The sequence below is a fragment of the Notothenia rossii genome, assembly GCF_949606895.1.
Source record: "Notothenia rossii genome assembly, chromosome: 2".
NCBI classification, from domain to species: domain Eukaryota; kingdom Metazoa; phylum Chordata; class Actinopteri; order Perciformes; family Nototheniidae; genus Notothenia; species Notothenia rossii.
The window spans coordinates 6,106,033-6,124,196 of record NC_136904.1 but is presented as its reverse complement, the minus strand read 5'-3'; the positions used below and the strand labels follow the sequence as shown (position 1 = coordinate 6,124,196).

The window sequence follows — 18,164 nt, the reverse complement described above, 5'->3', positions numbered from 1 at the left end:
ATTTTCATCTTCAGTTGATGAAATCTTCATTATGTCCCCGTACAATAAGATTCGAGCATTTTATAATCCAGTGAGGAAATTCAAGACCGGTAAATATTGATTGATTAAACAACACTAAATAGCCTACAATTGTATGGCTTTCTTCAAACTCAAGACTCTCTGCTGCGGCTGTGCCTCAAAAGTCAAAACAATTATCTGATGATCTTTGTTGAACAAGGTCTGATTATCTAGTATATAGGAGGCGAGTAGGCGAGCAGGAGGAAATCAGACAAATGAGAAACGGCTTGTTTTAGATGATTTAAACATCGGCTAAACATTGTCTGATCTGCTCCAAAACTGATACGCCAGACAGGTCACGGCCTGAGGCCACCGGGGTCATTTTAAAGTGCTCTAACACAATAATAGATGTGCCTTCGGTTTCGATTCCTTAACAGTCGCAATGACATCAATATGTCAAAAATGCTGCCAGCAATTGTTCTTTATCATCAAATGTCATGCTTTGTTATCGTTGTGGGTGTATTCAAGCATTTACAGTGAAATGTGGTTGAACCAGTTATGCAGCTGGTCTGACTCAATAGATAAATGTGATTACTGGACAGGAGGAACAATGGCCACTTATTTTCCACCAGGTCTGATGTAGTTTGATATTGCAAACCGGCCATATTTGTCAAGTTAATAGCAAACCAAATCAAGTCATTCCTTGGGCAAGACACTTCACCCCAAATTGCCACAGTGGGGATGGCCCACAGTATTAAATGTATGTAAGTTGCTTTTGGATAAAAGTGTCTATTAAGTCGTTCATTTTATCACTGTTGTGATTACTTATACAGCCAAGCTGCTGTTTAACATTATCATACCAAACATTATCTTTTATTGTTTGAGTCCTAAACCCTCTGTAATAATCTTCCTCAACCAGTCATTGACCAAATATTTTGACTGTTTTAAGCTGTTTTTTCAAACCCATCTTTACAACCACAGCCAAGTCACACAATCAATCTGGTGAGGCTGCTTTACGGTTCTTAACTCTGAGTGTCATCTCCATTGCTTCAGAAGTTTCCATCACATTCATTACTTAATGATTACTGCAGGTGTTAACATTTGATCGGTTGCTGCACGACTTCTAAAACATTATGAGGTTCAGTAAAGAAACATTTATTTTACTTAAAACCAGACTATCCAAGATGTGTTTGTTTATGTGCAAAAGACAAAGATAGTAAATTGGACAAAAGCAAAAAGAACATTTAAGAGAATATGTTTTTATTGAGACATTAAGCATAAATGAGGTTAAGGCTGAAAATGTAATGATGACATTTAGCATTATTATGATTGGGCGGCACACATTTCAATCAAGTTTTGAATCATAATGCAGTACATGAAAGAACAATCACTTGTAAAGCTATATTGGATTACACAGTAAACAGTGGTTAATAACACAATTAAAACCACTTCTAACCCACAAGGCAGGACAAATAAATGGATATTCTCAACTAGCCGCTTTTTTTAGTTTTCAAAAGAGGCCAACGGTTGGTATTTGATCTTTGATGCTTTGACTTTGTACAGGGCCACTGCACTGATCATTCCAACGGCTGCAAGAAGAAATCCAACGATGAACACCAGGTTCAGATTCATGGGGGTCCCTGGAGGAAAAGAGAAGCATAATTTAAATGTCAACATCCGGCTGTCCACAGAAACAACCAACCGTGAAGAAAAACTCAGATCATGTCAGTTACTGTGCTTATTAGGTATTTTACAATATTATATATCATGTGTTTTTATGCCATATTTTGTGCTTTTATGTAACTTTCAACAATATGTTAAACCAAAAGGAGAACTATGAACGCTAAGCTAACTACTGTAAAATGATTTAATTAAGTTTAACATTTTTTACCAAGTTGTGTTTCTTAATCTATGCATTTTTAAATAAACTTGTTTGAATGGTGATTTTCATAGGAATAGATGTGTAGGCCAAATTGGTTGATTGATTGCCTCTGTTAAATCCCCAGTGTTTTAAGCAAGTTGAAGCAGTTGCAACTGTACTTGTATTGGTTACTCACATAATCATATTACTAGCCTATTATATAGATGAACACATGCTAGTAAATACATTTATTTTACTACCCTTTATATACCTGTACATGTTAAAGTATATACAATGAATTATACTAACTGCATACCTGTACACATGTGTTTTACCACATGTATTTAAGCTGATAATATATTATATATGTACTGCACAACATATTCACATCACCACCCATTTACATTACATGCTTCCTTTTGGCAACATAATTAACCATAATAATGTAAAATATCATTTTTTCGCTGATGATACTCAGCTTTATATCTCCATTTCACCCGGAAACCCCAGTTCTTTAAATGCAATTCTAATTTAGGAGTAGATGTGTAGGCCATGTGTAGCAGTTGGAGTAGATGTAGATGTGTAATCCAAACAAGTTGTACTGTACGTTTATAGAGTCCGAAAAACATGATAAAAATACACAGAGCCAAGTATCTAGATGCGCTCTGAGTAGTCAGCTGTATGGAAGCATAAGAGTCTGCCAGTGTCAGTGCAGTCTCTTTTCCTAAGTCCTGATGAATCCTCATTCACATATTTCCTTAAGGAAAAGTGGTTAGAAAAAGACATAGGACCTGATTTTCACTTTTCAACCGTAGCCTCAAAGTAGGCAGGTGTTCTGAGGGAAAACGTACCTGGACTCCGGGTGCTCTCCACTGATCTCTTCAAACGCAGAGGACCCTGGGAAATGAAGTGCCTGGCGCTCTGAGTGATGGCCTCTCTCTTGCGGTGAGTATGATGCCCAGTAAGGGGGGAGTTGATGCAACCCTGTGAGCACCTGGTGCCGCTGCTCCCTGCCTCACACATCAGCACTGAACAGCTGATGTACACCTGAACGCAAAACAACACGCTGTCATTACATCAGCAGATATACAGACTTCTCTCAGAATATCAGAGCTGTTGTCAGAAACACCTTACATTATCTTAAAATACTTTTACTAAATAACATTTTGAATGCCAGAACTTTATCTGCATCAGAGTATCCCTAAAATGTGGTATTGTTATTTTTATTAAGTAAAAGATCAGAGAGGTTCCTCCACCAGTAGAGTATAACCTCATATTTCATTCTTCACCTGGTCGTGCAAGCCGATGAACTGGAAGGCCTCCATGCTGAACCTGAACTCTCTGGGGTTGGCCTTCGGATGCACTTGAACTGTCTGATCAACAGTACACCTAACAGCAAAAAAAAAAGAAAAGGAATGTTGCCTCTGCCACCATGCCTCACAAACGGTGCTAAATGTGGTGTCTGATGTATTAAAAGGAAATCTTCAGAGACAAATAGCCACATTTCACCCATTAAGTGTATTTTTTGATACCTTTTTCAACCTTTTTCGAAACATATTATGAAAGCAAAGTAGACCAAAAACAATGCATACCAATGCATCCTTTCTATTATTTTGAATTCATAAAAGTGTGTACCTGACGGAGGACTGCAAATGTATGTGTTTGCCTGATTAATCCCCATATAAATGCACTGCCTACAAACCTCTCATTCACACCTATGGGCAGTTTAGTTACACTACTCTCTAATGAAAGAAAACCAATTCATTGGTAAAGATATGCCACTAGATGGCGTGCTCATGCCTACCCATTCTCGATGATGGAGTATGTTGGCCAGTAGTTGGGGGTGTCATACGGCGCCGCGCTGCAGGACTCCACAAACAGCTGGGTGTTGTTGACGGTAGATTTGGCCTCTATCTGTATGTAGATCCTTTCCGTCACATCGTACTCCAGAGGGTACAGCCCTGGATCAACCATTTTTCCATATTGGCTGTTTGGGTAAAACTCAAACTCGTAGGTGAACTTTCCGAAGCCTTTATCCCACACCACCACATTCCTCCTGTGTGCTGTGAAGCCCTGCGACACGTTCCCACGTTTGGGGTACTGGCAGTAGAACTGGACCTCCAGCAGGTGGTTCCTGGTGATCAGGTCGTGTATGTTGTCCACCGTGGTGATTTCATTTTTGAAAACCAGGTTTTCCTCATCTTCCTGCAGAGTTAAAGGGGACATATTGTGTTCAAGTTCATATGTGTATTTGGAGTTTCCACTACAACATGTTTTCATGCTTTAATGTCAAACGTGTAATTTCACTTTTAGTTCTTAAGACCAAGTCCAGAAAAATCCCTATGGCGGGTGATGGTGTTTCCCCTCTAATTGTTCAATCCTCATTCTCCTAATAAAAAGCAACAATAGCTTAGAGAAAAAACCGGCAGGTGATGAAACAGATGCTCTATTGTTACCTCGATCTGAGTGCCGCAGGCGTTGAGGGGTACGACGGCGATGATGTGCGAGCTGTTGGAGTTTGTCTGCAGGTTGCAGGCCGTGTTGCTGGGGTCATTGAGGCGTAAATGATCCTCATGTAGTCCAGGGAGAGAAGATCTGGTAACCTCTACCGTCATTGAGGACTCATGGCAGGTCACATGGGATTCAACTAGAGCAAGAGATAAATAGTTTACAAAATAAATACACATTACACTAATGGTTCTAGTCTACAGGTGGCAGTTGTTTTATTTAAGATTCTACCCAAAAACAAATGCTTTGCAAAAGTCCATGAAGCCACTAATGGAATTACTTTCCAGTTGTAGTTCTACTATAAAATGTTGATGTTAAAGAAAAATCATTCTTACTTAGTCTTTTACCGATGTTCACCAGAACGCACCTCATCTCGGACTGATAGATGCCGGACCTGAAAAGCATCAGTGACCAAAGATTCATCTTGAGCCATTTTTTTTTTTTTAAGGAGTAATGCCTGTTACTCATTCAGTAAGGCTGAAATGTCTTATTAAATCATTACAGGTGTTTGAATTGTAGATAACTTTGACCTCATACTCACTTGAATCAATATGCAGACGATTTATTTGTTTATGTCAATGGCAGAAGCAATCATCAATTGGGATTTCTAACTTTTAAACACATTTGCATCTGACTTCTGTATTCTTTAAATCCTAATATGTTTCTTAGTCGTTCCTAGCTTTTTAAGTTTGATTCAAAAATATCAAACTGGTACTTACTGTGGAGATTGGGTGACGTGGTAATGGTGACCGTTATTACTTGTGGTTTGAGGGGGGAGGGTAGAGGCGGGACTGTAAAATGTGTGAAAAGTGAAATCAATATTTAACACACACAAATGCATACTAGTTGTCTCAAATAGAAAATAAATGTAAGGCTCACTCACTCGATTACTGATTCAACAGCAAAGCAGATTGGGTAATGATCCCCCACATCATCAGGGCCAGGCGTCCACCTAATGACAAAGTCTCCACGTGTGCTTCTGTGCTTTCTGATATTCAGTGGCCCACTGATGATGATATCATGTAGTCTGTGTGAAAACAAAAGAAAGAAACCAGATATTTGCTTCTTATCGCTGAAGTTATCTCACTAGCAGAAATGCTGATAATGTTCTGATCCCACAAGGCAATACTCATCACGTTGATCCTCACTTACGTTGCATGTGAAGCTTGTGCTCGAACTCTGATCTCCACTTCTTTGCTGACCTCTGCATTGATATGTTGTCCATTTTCAGGGGTTGGGTGCACAAACTTTGGCAAGTAGAGTCCATCAACACACGAGGGAGCAGGTGGGTCCACTGCAGTTACAAAAAATAGTTCTTGATCAGTTTTTAAAACCACTTTTTAATTGTCTGTGGCTCAAATGTCAAAGCTGTCACAGCAGATTATATTAATTAGCTGTCAAAGGCGAAATATCTGCATCTTTAAGTTATATGTTTTTTTGTTTTTCTTTCCTGATATTTTGGGCGGAATAGGGTTACGGTTAGGGTTTTCAGAAGAACTAAAAAGTCTTGCATGTACCTTTATCTTAGTGGAGGACGTTGCAAATTAAAGCTGCAAGAAGTGCATGACATTCTACACCCATTGAAGGAAGTGCAGCAACAGCTTTCCTGTAAGTATGGATTGAATCATTTAGGATAAGTAGAACCTGACTCACCAAGAAAGGAGAATTGCAAAGGCAGTTTACTGAGAGGAGGCGTGGTGCCATGCATGGGTCGGTTGTCTTTGGTGGTTGGATATGTATGCAGCCGCGGTTTGGTCTTTGTGGGCGGGAGTGAGGCTGATGTCAGACGTGGGGTTGGTGTGGTAGCAATATGATGAAGCCACCACCATGGGGTTGTGTTTGGCACTTCAGTCGTGGTTGTTGCTGAAGTTGGATTATAATGCCACCACCATGGGGTTGGGGTTGGCGCTTCAGTCGTGGTTGTTGCTGAAGTTGCACGATGAAGCCACCACCATGGGGTTGTGTTTGGCACTTCAGTCGTGGTTGGGGCTGGAGTTGGATTATGATGCCACCACCATTGGGTTGTGTTTGGCACTTCAGTCGTGGTTGGTGCTGGAGTTGGATTATGATGCCACCACCATTGGGTTGGGGTTGGCACTTCAGTCGTGGTTGGGGCTGGAGTTGGATTATGATGCCACCACCATGGGGTTGTGTTTGGCACTTCAGTTGTGGTTGGTGCTGGAGTTGGACTATGATGCCACCACCATTGGGTTGGAGTTGGCACTTCAGTCGTGGTTGGTGTGGTAGCAATATGATGAAGCCACCACCATGGGGTTGTGTTTGGCACTTCAGTCGTGGTTGGGGCTGGAGTTGGACTATGATGCCACCACCATTGGGTTGGAGTTGGCACTTCAGTCGTGGTTGGTGTGGTAGCAATATGATGAAGCCACCACCATGGGGTTGTGTTTGGCACTTCAGTCGTGGTTGGTGCTGGAGTTGGACTATGATGCCACCACCATTGGGTTGGGGTTGGCACTTCAGTCGTGGTTGGTGCTGGAGTCGCATGATAAAGCCACCACCACCATGGAGTTGTGTTTGGCGTTGCAGTCCTGGTTGATGCTGAAGTCGTGGTCGGGTATATCTGGATAAAGGCTCGTTTACGCCTCATGGGAATCAGTGGAGCCTTGTAGGATTGGGTTCCATCGGTGTAGGACAGAGTGATGGGCCTTTGCGGAAAGTCCTCCACAACCAACTCAAATCCAAAAACACTTGGGTTGGCGATGGCATTGCGGTAATGTAAGGAGCAAGAACCCTAACAATGTAAACATTCAGACATTTAGTGAGGCAAAGGATCAGTCAGGTATTGGACAATGTATAAGGACATGTATTTGTTCTTTTACAAACCTGATCCAAGACAAAGCCTGAAGGTTGGTTACATGCGCTGCACTCTACGTTTCTGATATTTCCATATCTGCAGCGAACTGTGTCTCCATCAGGGTCGAAGGACATCAGCTTGTAGGTCCGTGGGCAGTTCTGGGGAACTCTTGAAAGGACACATTAACGAGAGTAAGGAACACTGTTCTGCCCATAAAACCATACACAAAAGGATTAAATCATCAAAGTTATAACATGTGAGTAGATAGACAAATACAATAAGTAATATAAGGACAGTGACCTTTTTGACTGTAATAAATTATAAGAAACAATTAAATTGTGTTTTTTATTGGTTTAGTTGAATTCTTTTTTATTCTTTCTTCTTGGAAAGATGGAAAGAAAGTTATATGACATACATGCGCATACTGTATGTAGTCAAAGTAAGGATTTTCTGAATTGTTCCAATGTCATTTGTGCTTTCTTTAGACATACTGTTGACTCTGGCATTTATGGACTTTCAAGGCTAACGTCCACAGTGTCTTCTTTTACTGGCATTGAGGGGAACTAAAAAGGTTATTCAACAACATGATAAAAAGTTAGACAAAGCCTTTCATGCGTACTTCAGGGAACTTACCGAAGGAAAGGTAGAATGGCAATGTCTGGGGATCTGTTTGGTTTGCCAGTGTCAGATCTTGCACCCAAATCTACTTGAGTTAGAAGTCTCCAACCTGAAACTCTGTTTCGTGTTTTGGTCCAACAACAGCTACTTGCCCTGATAGGTGTGGAAACAAAACTCTTGAAGTACTGCATCTTACAGCTGCTTCTTGTCATGTTTGCAATGCAATTCTGGAGACTCCACAAATATAACATTAGCGTGATTTGAGTGAGAGAAAAAGCTCACCTCATCTGGAACGGTTTGTCAGTTGCGACTTTTCTTTGTTGAACTGTTTCTGTTTCACACCATTGTCTGTTAAATTGCGTTGCATTGGTGCTCCTGTCAATTGTGCCTCTCTGTTGATTAGTGGCATAGCCACAGTTGTTGTTGTAACAGCTCCAGGAATGGGAATACTGACACCCATCATAGGTCGCCCTGTTTCGAAAGTCCACCTTTGAACATAACATATTTATACTGTAGTTAGATGCTTTACCGAAGTTAACTTTTTTCATTCACATTTTGTCTATTTTGTAAGAATCAGTAATATAATTATACAATACTGGCAATTTTAAGAAGGGCATGTATCTTTTTGAATCACTGTACTTTCTGAAAGTCTTTCTGCCTTAGTCAAATAAAGCATACGTAAAAAAATAAAATAAAAACCAATAATGTTGCAATATGCTTAAGTCACTTATTGGTTCTTGAGAATTGTAAAAGGTAATGAAATCCCTAATCACTAATAACAGTGAAAGTATAACATACACATCAGAAAATGGTAAAGAGGATAACCAGCACTGACTAAACTACAGTTGAAAGATGCAATACAATTAAAAGTAATCATCCCGTTCCTTTACAATGTCAGATACTAGAATTACACTTTCTGGAACCCATTCCTTTTTTTTTTGGAAAATGGGAAATTCCACAGTATTCTTCATTGAACGTGATAAATCTTGCAATCTTTCTTGCTTGAATTTTTGTTTTCAATTCTGAAAAGAAAAATCTAATTTTGTTCTCAGGATTCAGACATTTTAGAATTGTTCTCAGATTTCTGAATTATTTTCTCAGTTTCCTGACTTTTTTCTCTGAATTCAGATTTTTTCTCCAGATGTAGATTTCTTTCCTCAGAATTCTGACTTTAATATTTGAAAAAAAGCACTTTTGGTCAGATCTCAAATAAAAATAAATCACATGTGGCCCTAATCTGCCTCCAAAAAGGTATCATGTATTTAATAAATAACATTAATTAGTGTAAATATGTCTTTATTCTACCAAAAAATGTGATTACTTAAATCGATTACACATCTTTTTGATGAACTCAACGACTTTCAAAAGATCAAAATCAAGGTGAATATTTTGAAAACATAGTTGCATGAAAAAATAAGGTTAAATATACTAGACGAAATTGTCATATTCTAAAAGCACAATCAGAGTAATCAAACCCAAATAAAATACCAACGGCAATACATACATTAGTTAATTATTAACTGACGCAAAGGTTTCAAAGTAGTTCCTCTCACCCTAAATGATCCATCAGGGTTTCTTCCTTTGTAGCTATAGGTCACGGTTCCCCCGTAGTGATGTGATGCAGACGCCAGTGAGACCAGCTGAAGCAGGAGCAGCAGAGCGGCGGCCATCTTTTCCCGAATTCACCTCTCTCTCCAAGTATCTGCTGCTCACATCCACCTGCAGCATCAATATATACACACCTGGCCATGGTCCCTCCTGCCAAGTTATGAAATCGATCTTTAAGAAGAAGCCGGCTGCAAAACTGGTTCCACAACATTTGACAATGCCTTAATTAAAACGCCCACAACTCCAACACAACTTTTCATGAAAATAATGTTTGCTGGCAGCATGTGGACCTATTGTATGTAAAGGAATGGAAACCATGAGCAAAACTATTGTTGTATAAGAATGCTTTAAACTGATATTGTTGCATTAAATGTACTGAATGGAGGGAAAATTACAAAATAAGTTGGAATGCAGTCAAAATAATTGCAAAATAGTTTTTTTTGGCCGCCCTTTTACCATTTGCAGGATTGGTCAATGTGCAAGTGCAAAAACAATACATTACTTAAATGTTATTAAAAATAATATTACTATTACAATTCAATTTTTTTCCACATATCTTCTGCAATAATCCAAAATCCCATTGGCTTTGTGTGGAGGGATCCAGGTAGATGCTGCCTTCAGAGTCCACCACACAACAAGGTCATCACTGCAAGACTTAATTAACTAGAACTAGACAAATAATACAAATGCCTTTTTTCTAGTTTACAGGATTGGTCAACATGCAAATGCATTAACAATCTATCTCTAACAAAACACTTCCTCCTCACATCTCTTGACCACTTAACAATTGTGAAATCCAAATTGTTCTTCTTTCGTCTGTCATCTTAGCTGCATCACTTCTTGAAGTGTAGGTATCTTCCTTTATTGCTATGCTAAGCTCCTCTCTGTCATATTAAGGAGAGGAAAACAAAGCAGCTGGAGGCACAGAGAAAGCTTTAGATGAAATGTTGATTAACTATTATGCTGATTAAACACACTCTTTTTTCCCTCCGCTTAAACACCGACTGTCAGTTTATTGGTCTGTTAAACATAAAATACGTCATGCATGCAGCGCTCCATTAAGAAGAGCCATGTCCTCCTTTGGCTTCCTGTAACATTAATAATTAACGCATTCCTGTCCTTACTCTCGGTTACATTTCAACATTCTCGTTTTTTTCCTTCCTCATTGTTATTCACTATGATTCTCAACATTGGCCTTCTGTTCATACCCTGCTTCGACTTTAAAACAACATGTGATCACACTTTTGAAGTTTTAGCCCTCAATCCTCTGTAATTATCTTCCCCAACCTTCAAATCATATCTTTGGGTTTATTTTTCAGGATCTTCAAACAGTTTTAGGTTGCTTTTTTGAACCCATCTTTACAGGCCTCCTGATTCATCTGTAACCCTGCCATTTGATTTGGTTCTCTCTTGAGTGCATGTAAATGTATATTCTGTATAGTGTGTATAACTGTGTGTGTATTGCATGTGTGCACCTACCTGTATACTGTGTGTGTGTGTGTCTGTCTGTCTGTCTGTCTGTCTGTCTGTCTGTCTGTCTGTCTGTCTGTCTGTCTGTCTGTCTGTCTGTCTGTCTGTCTGTCTGTCTGTCTGTCTGTCTGTCTGTCTGTCTGTCTGTCTGTCTGTCTGTCTGTGTGTGTGTGTTTGTGTGTGTGTGTGTGTGTGTGTAAAAAAAAAAAACAATACAAGCCAGAGTGAAAAACTGAATTAATAAACGTTTATCTTTTTCTTCTTTTATTGGACTGTGTTTTCTATTGTAGTGCCTCCTTCTTATTTCATATTTTGCACCTGTGTGAAGTACTCTCTCACTTTGTGTACTGTGCTATAAATATAAAGCCTAACCGATAAGTACGTATATAGTTACTTACCTTTATTTCAGTCTCACTTTCTAAGTGAAAGGCAGTCATATGAGGTGGAAGGTGTTGAGAATCGATTGCGATGTTCCTGCAGAACATGTCATATTGCGCTCCAACATTCCTCATCTGCCATCTCTTGATGTTATCTCTTGTCTTCGGGTATATCTCATATCTCATTTGGTTTCTGTTCTACGTAATCCTGTAAGATCGTTTTTCTACCGCTCTATTATCAATGGCTATGTTTTTTATGCAAGCATCTGTAAAATCTCCGTCGTTTGCAAGGAAGTTGAATCAATCGTACCTTTTCTTGTATTGGTTACTCACATTTATATACTGTATGTTACGGTCCTCTTTATGGATGTGCACATCACAGTAAATACATGTATTTTACTACACATAGTTTACCTGTACACATCACAGTATGAACATGTTTGTTTCCATCTTTGTAAGCATGTTACATGTTATAAGCTGATAATTCATCACAGTACATGTATGTATACAATCTTCTACATATGTATACAGTGGAGGAAATAAGTATTTGATCCCTTGCAGATTTTGTAAGTTTGCCCACTTACAAAGAAATTAACAATCTATAATTTAATGGTAGGTATATTTTAACAGTGAGAATAAGAATATAAAAAATAAAATCTAGAAATTTACATTATATAAAAGATACAAATTGATTTGCATTTAACTGTGGGAAATAAGTATGTGATCCCCTTGATACAACCAAGCATTTGTGTTAGCATGTTGCCTCCGCATGTGCTTTGAGAAGTTTGATGTTGTTGTGTTTGCAGCAGTGTACCTTACCGTCACAAATTTAAAAATATTGGTCATACCTCCACCCCTCGAAAGTTATAGCTGTAGATGTCTCTGTCTCAGTCTGCAGATCAACCCCTGTGATAGCTGCATGTTGACAAGTCGCGCAAATGTTACGGAAATATAAACCTGCGGCAGAAATCCCTCTAGTGACTGGAAATATTTAAAATGTTAAAAATTAGACCTATCTTATCTACCCCTGGAACTAGCTAAACCAGTTATAAATGTTTATTATTTACTGTCGTGTCGAGTCACTCATTCACTGGATCGGCGAGCTGCATGAGACACAGACGGGCCGTCAGGAGAGAGGGAGGAAAAGAGAGGCTCCGTTTATTAAACCCGCCGTGTTATTATCCAAAAGTTACTGTAAACTTCTGAATAATGTAGTAACTACTAGTCTAGTCTGTCAAAGGGAGAATCTAGTAATTTTTTCGTGCAATGTTAGTAACTACACTGAACAAAAATATAAACAGTTTTGTTTTTGCTCCCATTTTTCATGAGATGAGCTCAAAGATCTAAAACATTTTCTATATATGATTGTGGCCTGTGGAATGTTGGTCCACTCCTCTTCAATGGCTTTGCGAAGTTGCTGGATATTGGCAGGAACTGGAACACGCTGTCGTATACGCCGATCCAGAGCATCCCAAACATGCTCAATGGGTGACATGTAACCGTAACCCTAACCCTAACCCTACTCCTCACACCAGATAGGCTACTGACTGGTTTTCGGACCCCCCCAGACCCCCCCAGACCCCCCCAATAAAGCAAAACTGCACGTTTCAGAGTGGCCTTTTTTTGTGGCCAGCCCGGCCCATCTACACTACAGGCATGAAAAAATCTTGAAGCTGGGCGTGTCTGAAGCTTGGCGATTTTTTGCGAGCAACCAATCACATGAATCTCCCGCCCCCGACATACAAAGCAATAGCAATGTTAAAACGAAGTAAACTGGATATAAACTCTCCAAACAGGCGAAAAAACTATCAGTTTCACCCACTGTCTCTGCCACCTCCCTCCATGCCTGGTTCCTCCGGTTTGTATCCCGGTAAATAGTTCCGGTCGTAAAGAACCGGGTGATTTGCTACCGTAATATCTCGTTTGGAATATGAGGAAATGAACTGCGGTCTGGGTCTCCCAGCTTGCACGCGGTTTGATTGGCTGCGCTTGCACTGGCGGGATTTGCATAAACGGAATTTCATTGGCTGATGCCAAGCATCGAGCCTCAAAAGTTGAACATTGTTCAACTTTTGATGCCGATAGATGCTCGTGATGCTTGCAAAGCCATGCCATGCTCCCCACAATGCAGTTCGGCGAAGATTAAAAATCTTCTACGTCACCCCATTCAAGTGAATGGGCGAAGCGTTGAAAGCATTTTTTGATGCCTGTAGTGTAGACGTACCGTAGGCACACCTGTGCAATAATCATGCTGTCTAATCAGCATCTTGATATGCCACCTGTGAGGTGGGATGGATTATCTCGGCAAAGGAGAAGTGCTCACTATCACAGATTTTTTCAGATTTGTGAACAATATTTGAGAGAAATTGTTATTTTGTGTATATAGAAAATGTTTTAGATTTTTGAGTTCATCTCATGAAAAATGGGAGCAAAAACAAAAGTGTTGCGTTTATATTTTTGTTCAGTGTATGTGTGATTACTGAATTTATAACAGTAACGCGTTACATTACTCCGTTACTGACAAATGTAATATTATTACAGTAACTTTTACTTTGTAACGTGTTACACCCAACTCTGGTCATGGATGGGTCTTCCAGCAGGACAATAAACCTTAACATATGGCCAAGGCACCACAGGAGTGGCTAAAGAAGAAGCACATTTAGGTGATGGAGTGGCCTAGCCAGTCTCTGGACCTTAATCCCATAGAAAATCTGTGGAGGGAGCTGAAGCTTCGAGAGGCCAAGCATCAGCCTCAACACCTTCAGGATTTGGAGAGGACCTTCAGAGAGGAGTGGACCACAATCCTTCCTGAGATGTGCACAAACCTGGTGACCAACTACAAGAAGGGTCCGACCTCTGTCTGTCCTACAAGGGTTTCTCCACCAAGATCTAAGACATGTTTTACAAGGGGATCAAATACTTATTTCCCTCAGTTGAAGGCAAATATGTTTTTATCTTTTATATAATGTCAATTTTCTTTTTGATATTCTTTCTCTCATTAGTAAAATAAACCGACCATTATAATGATAGACTGTTAATGTCTTTGTGAGTGGGCACATTTACAGAATCTGCAAGGGATCAAATAGTTATGTCCTCCACTCAACAAACTGCACAACACATTTACATTACATTATATGCATGACACTCTATTTTTCACCAGTCTACCAAAGCATTACTTTTATTTTAAATTATACTTTACTCTACTGCACAATTGTATGTCTTGTTTTTTTATTAGATTTGGTTCTACTTTTTAGTCTCTCTTTATATATATTTATTTGTTAGAGCAGAGTTGGAGGAAACCTAAGAGTTAAGAATTGTATTTCCAATGATTGCTTTACTGTAATCGTGACAATGACGATAACACAAACACAATGCTTTTATTCAGAATGGATTAACTACAGGGATTAAGAAACCAGTGGTTATTCTTCACATTTGGAATGAATAGTTTCTGGTAACAAACCTGTGCTTAACGCTCACTGCCAGTCAAAGCGTGCAAAAAAATAGCTACAAGGAAGTAAAGGCAAGCATCACATATCAGTGATCAAATGCCCTTCAGCATGCAAACAAAGTTATGTGAAACTATACCTGAATGATTATCTCGATATAATCAGAGTGAGTTCAGGTTACGGTCCAATTCACCTGAAAATATGAAGAAACTTTCACATAAGGGAAACTAAGAGTACACCTGCTGACTAACCGTATAAACAACATGCTACCTGAGATGCTTAATTACCTGCTGACTAACCGTATAAACAACATGCTACCTGAGATGCTTAACTACCTGCTGACTAACCGTATAAACAACATGCTACCTGAGATGCTTAACTACCTGCTGACTAACCGTATAAACAACATGCTACCTGAGATGCTTAACTACCTGCTAACTGACCTTATAAACAACATGCTACCTGAGATGCTTAACTACCTGCTGACTAACCGTATAAACAACATGCTACCTGAGATGCTTAACTACCTGCTGACTGACCTTATACACAACATGCTACCTGAGATGCTTAACTACCTGCTGACTGACCTTATAAACAACATGCTACCTGAGATGCTTAACTACCTGCTGACTGACCTTATAAACAACATGCTACCTGAGATGCTTAACTACCTGCTGACTGACCGTATAAACAACATGCTACCTGAGATGCTTAACTACCTGCTGACTGACCGTATAAACAACATGCTACCTGAGATGCTTAACTACCTGCTGACTGACCGTATAAACAACATGCTACCTGAGATGCTTAACTACCTGCTGACTGACCTTATAAACAACATGCTACCTGAGATGCTTAACTACCTGCTGACTGACCGTATAAACAACATGCTACCTGAGATGCTTAACTACCTGCTGACTGACCGTATAAACAACATGCTACCTGAGATGCTTAACTACCTGCTGACTGACCTTATAAACAACATGCTACCTGAGATGCTTAACTACCTTCTAACTGACCTTATAAACAACATGCTACCTGAGATGCTTAACTACCTGCTGACTGACCTTATAAACAACATGCTACCTGAGATGCTTAACTACCTGCTGACTGACCTTATAAACAACATGCTACCTGAGATGCTTAACTACCTTCTAACTGACCTTATAAACAACATGCTACCTGAGATGCTTAACTACCTGCTGACTAACCGTATAAACAACATGCTACCTGAGATGCTTAACTACCTGCTGACTGACCTTATAAACAACATGCTACCTGAGATGCTTAACTACCTGCTGACTGACCTTATAAACAACATGCTACCTGAGATGCTTAACTACCTGCTGACTAACCGTATAAACAACATGCTACCTGAGATGCTTAAATACCTGCTGACTGACCTTATAAACAACATGCTACCTGAGATGCTTAACTACCTGCTGACTGACCTTATAAACAACATGCTACCTGAGATGCTTAACTACCTGCTGACTGACCTTATAAACAACATGCTACCTGAGATGCTTAACTACCTGCTGACTAACCGTATAAACAACATGCTACCTGAGATGCTTAACTACCTGCGGACTGACCGTATAAACAACATGCTACCTGAGATGCTTAACTACCTGCTGACTGACCTTATAAACAACATGCTACCTGAGATGCTTAACTACCTGCTGACTGACCTTATAATCGGTACAGTTGATAATGTGATTAAAGTTTAGTTCATTGATAAAAACAAGTTAAAATAAGTTAAAAATGTTAAAAAGGGTCTCTCACCATGATGCCTGCATACATTATGTCCCTTTCTGCACAGTAACATGAATGAAGATCTTACCTGAAGCTATAGCTAATGATAAGATTTTCATCGTCATAACTATACTGTAGCTATGTACGTGTGACTAATAAAAGCCTTAAATAAAAGCCTTGAAGAGGGTGACCATTATGTTACAGGATGACAGGTAACAAAAACTTGCTATATCTGAACAAAGTGTTCATTCAAATCTTATTGTCAATTGTGTTTGTGCAAAACTGTGACATTTGTGCAAGCAGATAACTATGTATTTTCAGAACAATGGGCTCGAACCTATAAATCAAAATGAAGCTGAAGTAATTTCCCTCATTTAAAAACTTTAACACGTGCCAGTTTATTCTTTAGAAACATTCAAGTGAGGAGTATAAAGTAACACATCCAATTAATTGGTTTGCTACTGTCTTGAATAAGGCAGCCTCTCCACAAAACAAGATTAATCAAAGAAAATGAATTGCAACAGGTGACCAGAAATGGCAGAATCAAAGAAACGCAAGTTAGTTAGTGCAAAAACACCACACCTACACGTCCTACACTGGTGGCGCAACCCAGTCTCACGGCATTTCGTGTTATAGTCAAGACATTTAATCTATTGATTCGTGTTCACCAAAACGATTTTCCCCTTTTTTTTTCTTGTCACCAGAACGATATTAAAAGCAATGTATTTCTATTGGTAGTATGTTTCGTGCCTGCAGCATGTCTTTTTGTCCGTTCGGGTTTTGGAAGATCGGTAGCTGTGGAGTTCATAAAAACATCTCCTTACTCAATATCAAGCCACGATTATTGTTTTTATTTGAAATCGTATAATGTCGGACTTTTTTTGTCGTCTGTGAGGAAAATAAATGGGGCTCAGAGCCTCAGAATACTGACATCTCTATTTTTTAAAATCTTTTTTTCCTTCTAATTTGTTATTCTTTTCTAAATAACACACTGTTATTTACTCACCAATAACACACAATTATCCTTGTTTTTATTTATGTGTTTGATTCCATAATCTCTGGCTTTGTTGGCGTCCCACAGGAACTGGATTTCAAAATAAAAATAACCGGAAACAGACGTAGGCCTATAAGGGACATTTTGAGCGATACACAGCCACTGAACTGATTACCCAAGATCCTCAGCCATGGTTTAAGCTCGCTGATTGAATGTTTTAGCCGCAATGCATGTAGGGATAAGGTGTTAATGCGATATGAAATCCGAAAAACATTTCTGAGTTTAGGATGGCCGATGACACTACACTACCCATGATCCCCAGCTATCGTTTAGGGCTACTGTCCCCGTGATTAATCTTCAAGCTCTGGGATTGGTTGTTGGAGTGGCAGTGCGCCAAGGTTACGCCAAGCGTCAAACAGCTGTTTCAAATGGAACGAAACCACGCCAGACTATCCAAAACTGGACTCGAACGCCCCCCCAGAACCACACATGCTGGCTATTGTGTTTCGCAAAATGTTCTATGGGACGTCTCTACTGAACGTTTTCGTTTTTCCCACAATTAGAAGTTGCCAGTATTAAACACATTGGTGTTATCAAATGTAAAACATATAATTAATAAATGGGTGAAAATCGCTTGTGTCCATAATGCGCAGCATTAATATATACCCACGTGACAGCTCATTGTTACTTTGTAATTCTACTCCACTACAATTCG

At 39.4% G+C, this 18,164-nt stretch overlaps 2 protein-coding genes across 2 annotated transcripts; both read right to left on the bottom strand.

The window, feature by feature from the left end:
- Positions 1-1,500: 1,500 nt before the first annotated feature.
- LOC307027961 (CUB and zona pellucida-like domain-containing protein 1) lies at positions 1,501-6,416 on the bottom strand (the record flags this gene model as incomplete). Its single annotated transcript, XM_079662655.1, has 10 exons — positions 6,020-6,416; positions 5,519-5,660; positions 5,250-5,393; positions 5,086-5,157; positions 4,702-4,760; positions 4,315-4,505; positions 3,663-4,063; positions 3,148-3,247; positions 2,710-2,905; positions 1,501-1,637 (listed from the first exon to the last, which is right to left on the bottom strand). Exons 1-10 carry the CDS (start codon positions 6,072-6,074, stop codon positions 1,501-1,503), a joined length of 1,497 nt encoding a protein of 498 aa, XP_079518781.1. The 5' UTR covers positions 6,075-6,416.
- Positions 6,417-6,591: 175 nt separating this feature from the next.
- On the bottom strand, positions 6,592-9,743 carry LOC307027960 (uncharacterized protein; the record flags this gene model as incomplete). Its single annotated transcript, XM_079662654.1, has 6 exons — positions 9,353-9,743; positions 8,082-8,287; positions 7,815-7,952; positions 7,211-7,349; positions 6,760-7,118; positions 6,592-6,652 (listed from the first exon to the last, which is right to left on the bottom strand). Exons 1-6 carry the CDS (start codon positions 9,467-9,469, stop codon positions 6,592-6,594), a joined length of 1,020 nt encoding a protein of 339 aa, XP_079518780.1. The 5' UTR covers positions 9,470-9,743.
- Between the last annotated feature and the right edge of the window lie 8,421 nt (positions 9,744-18,164).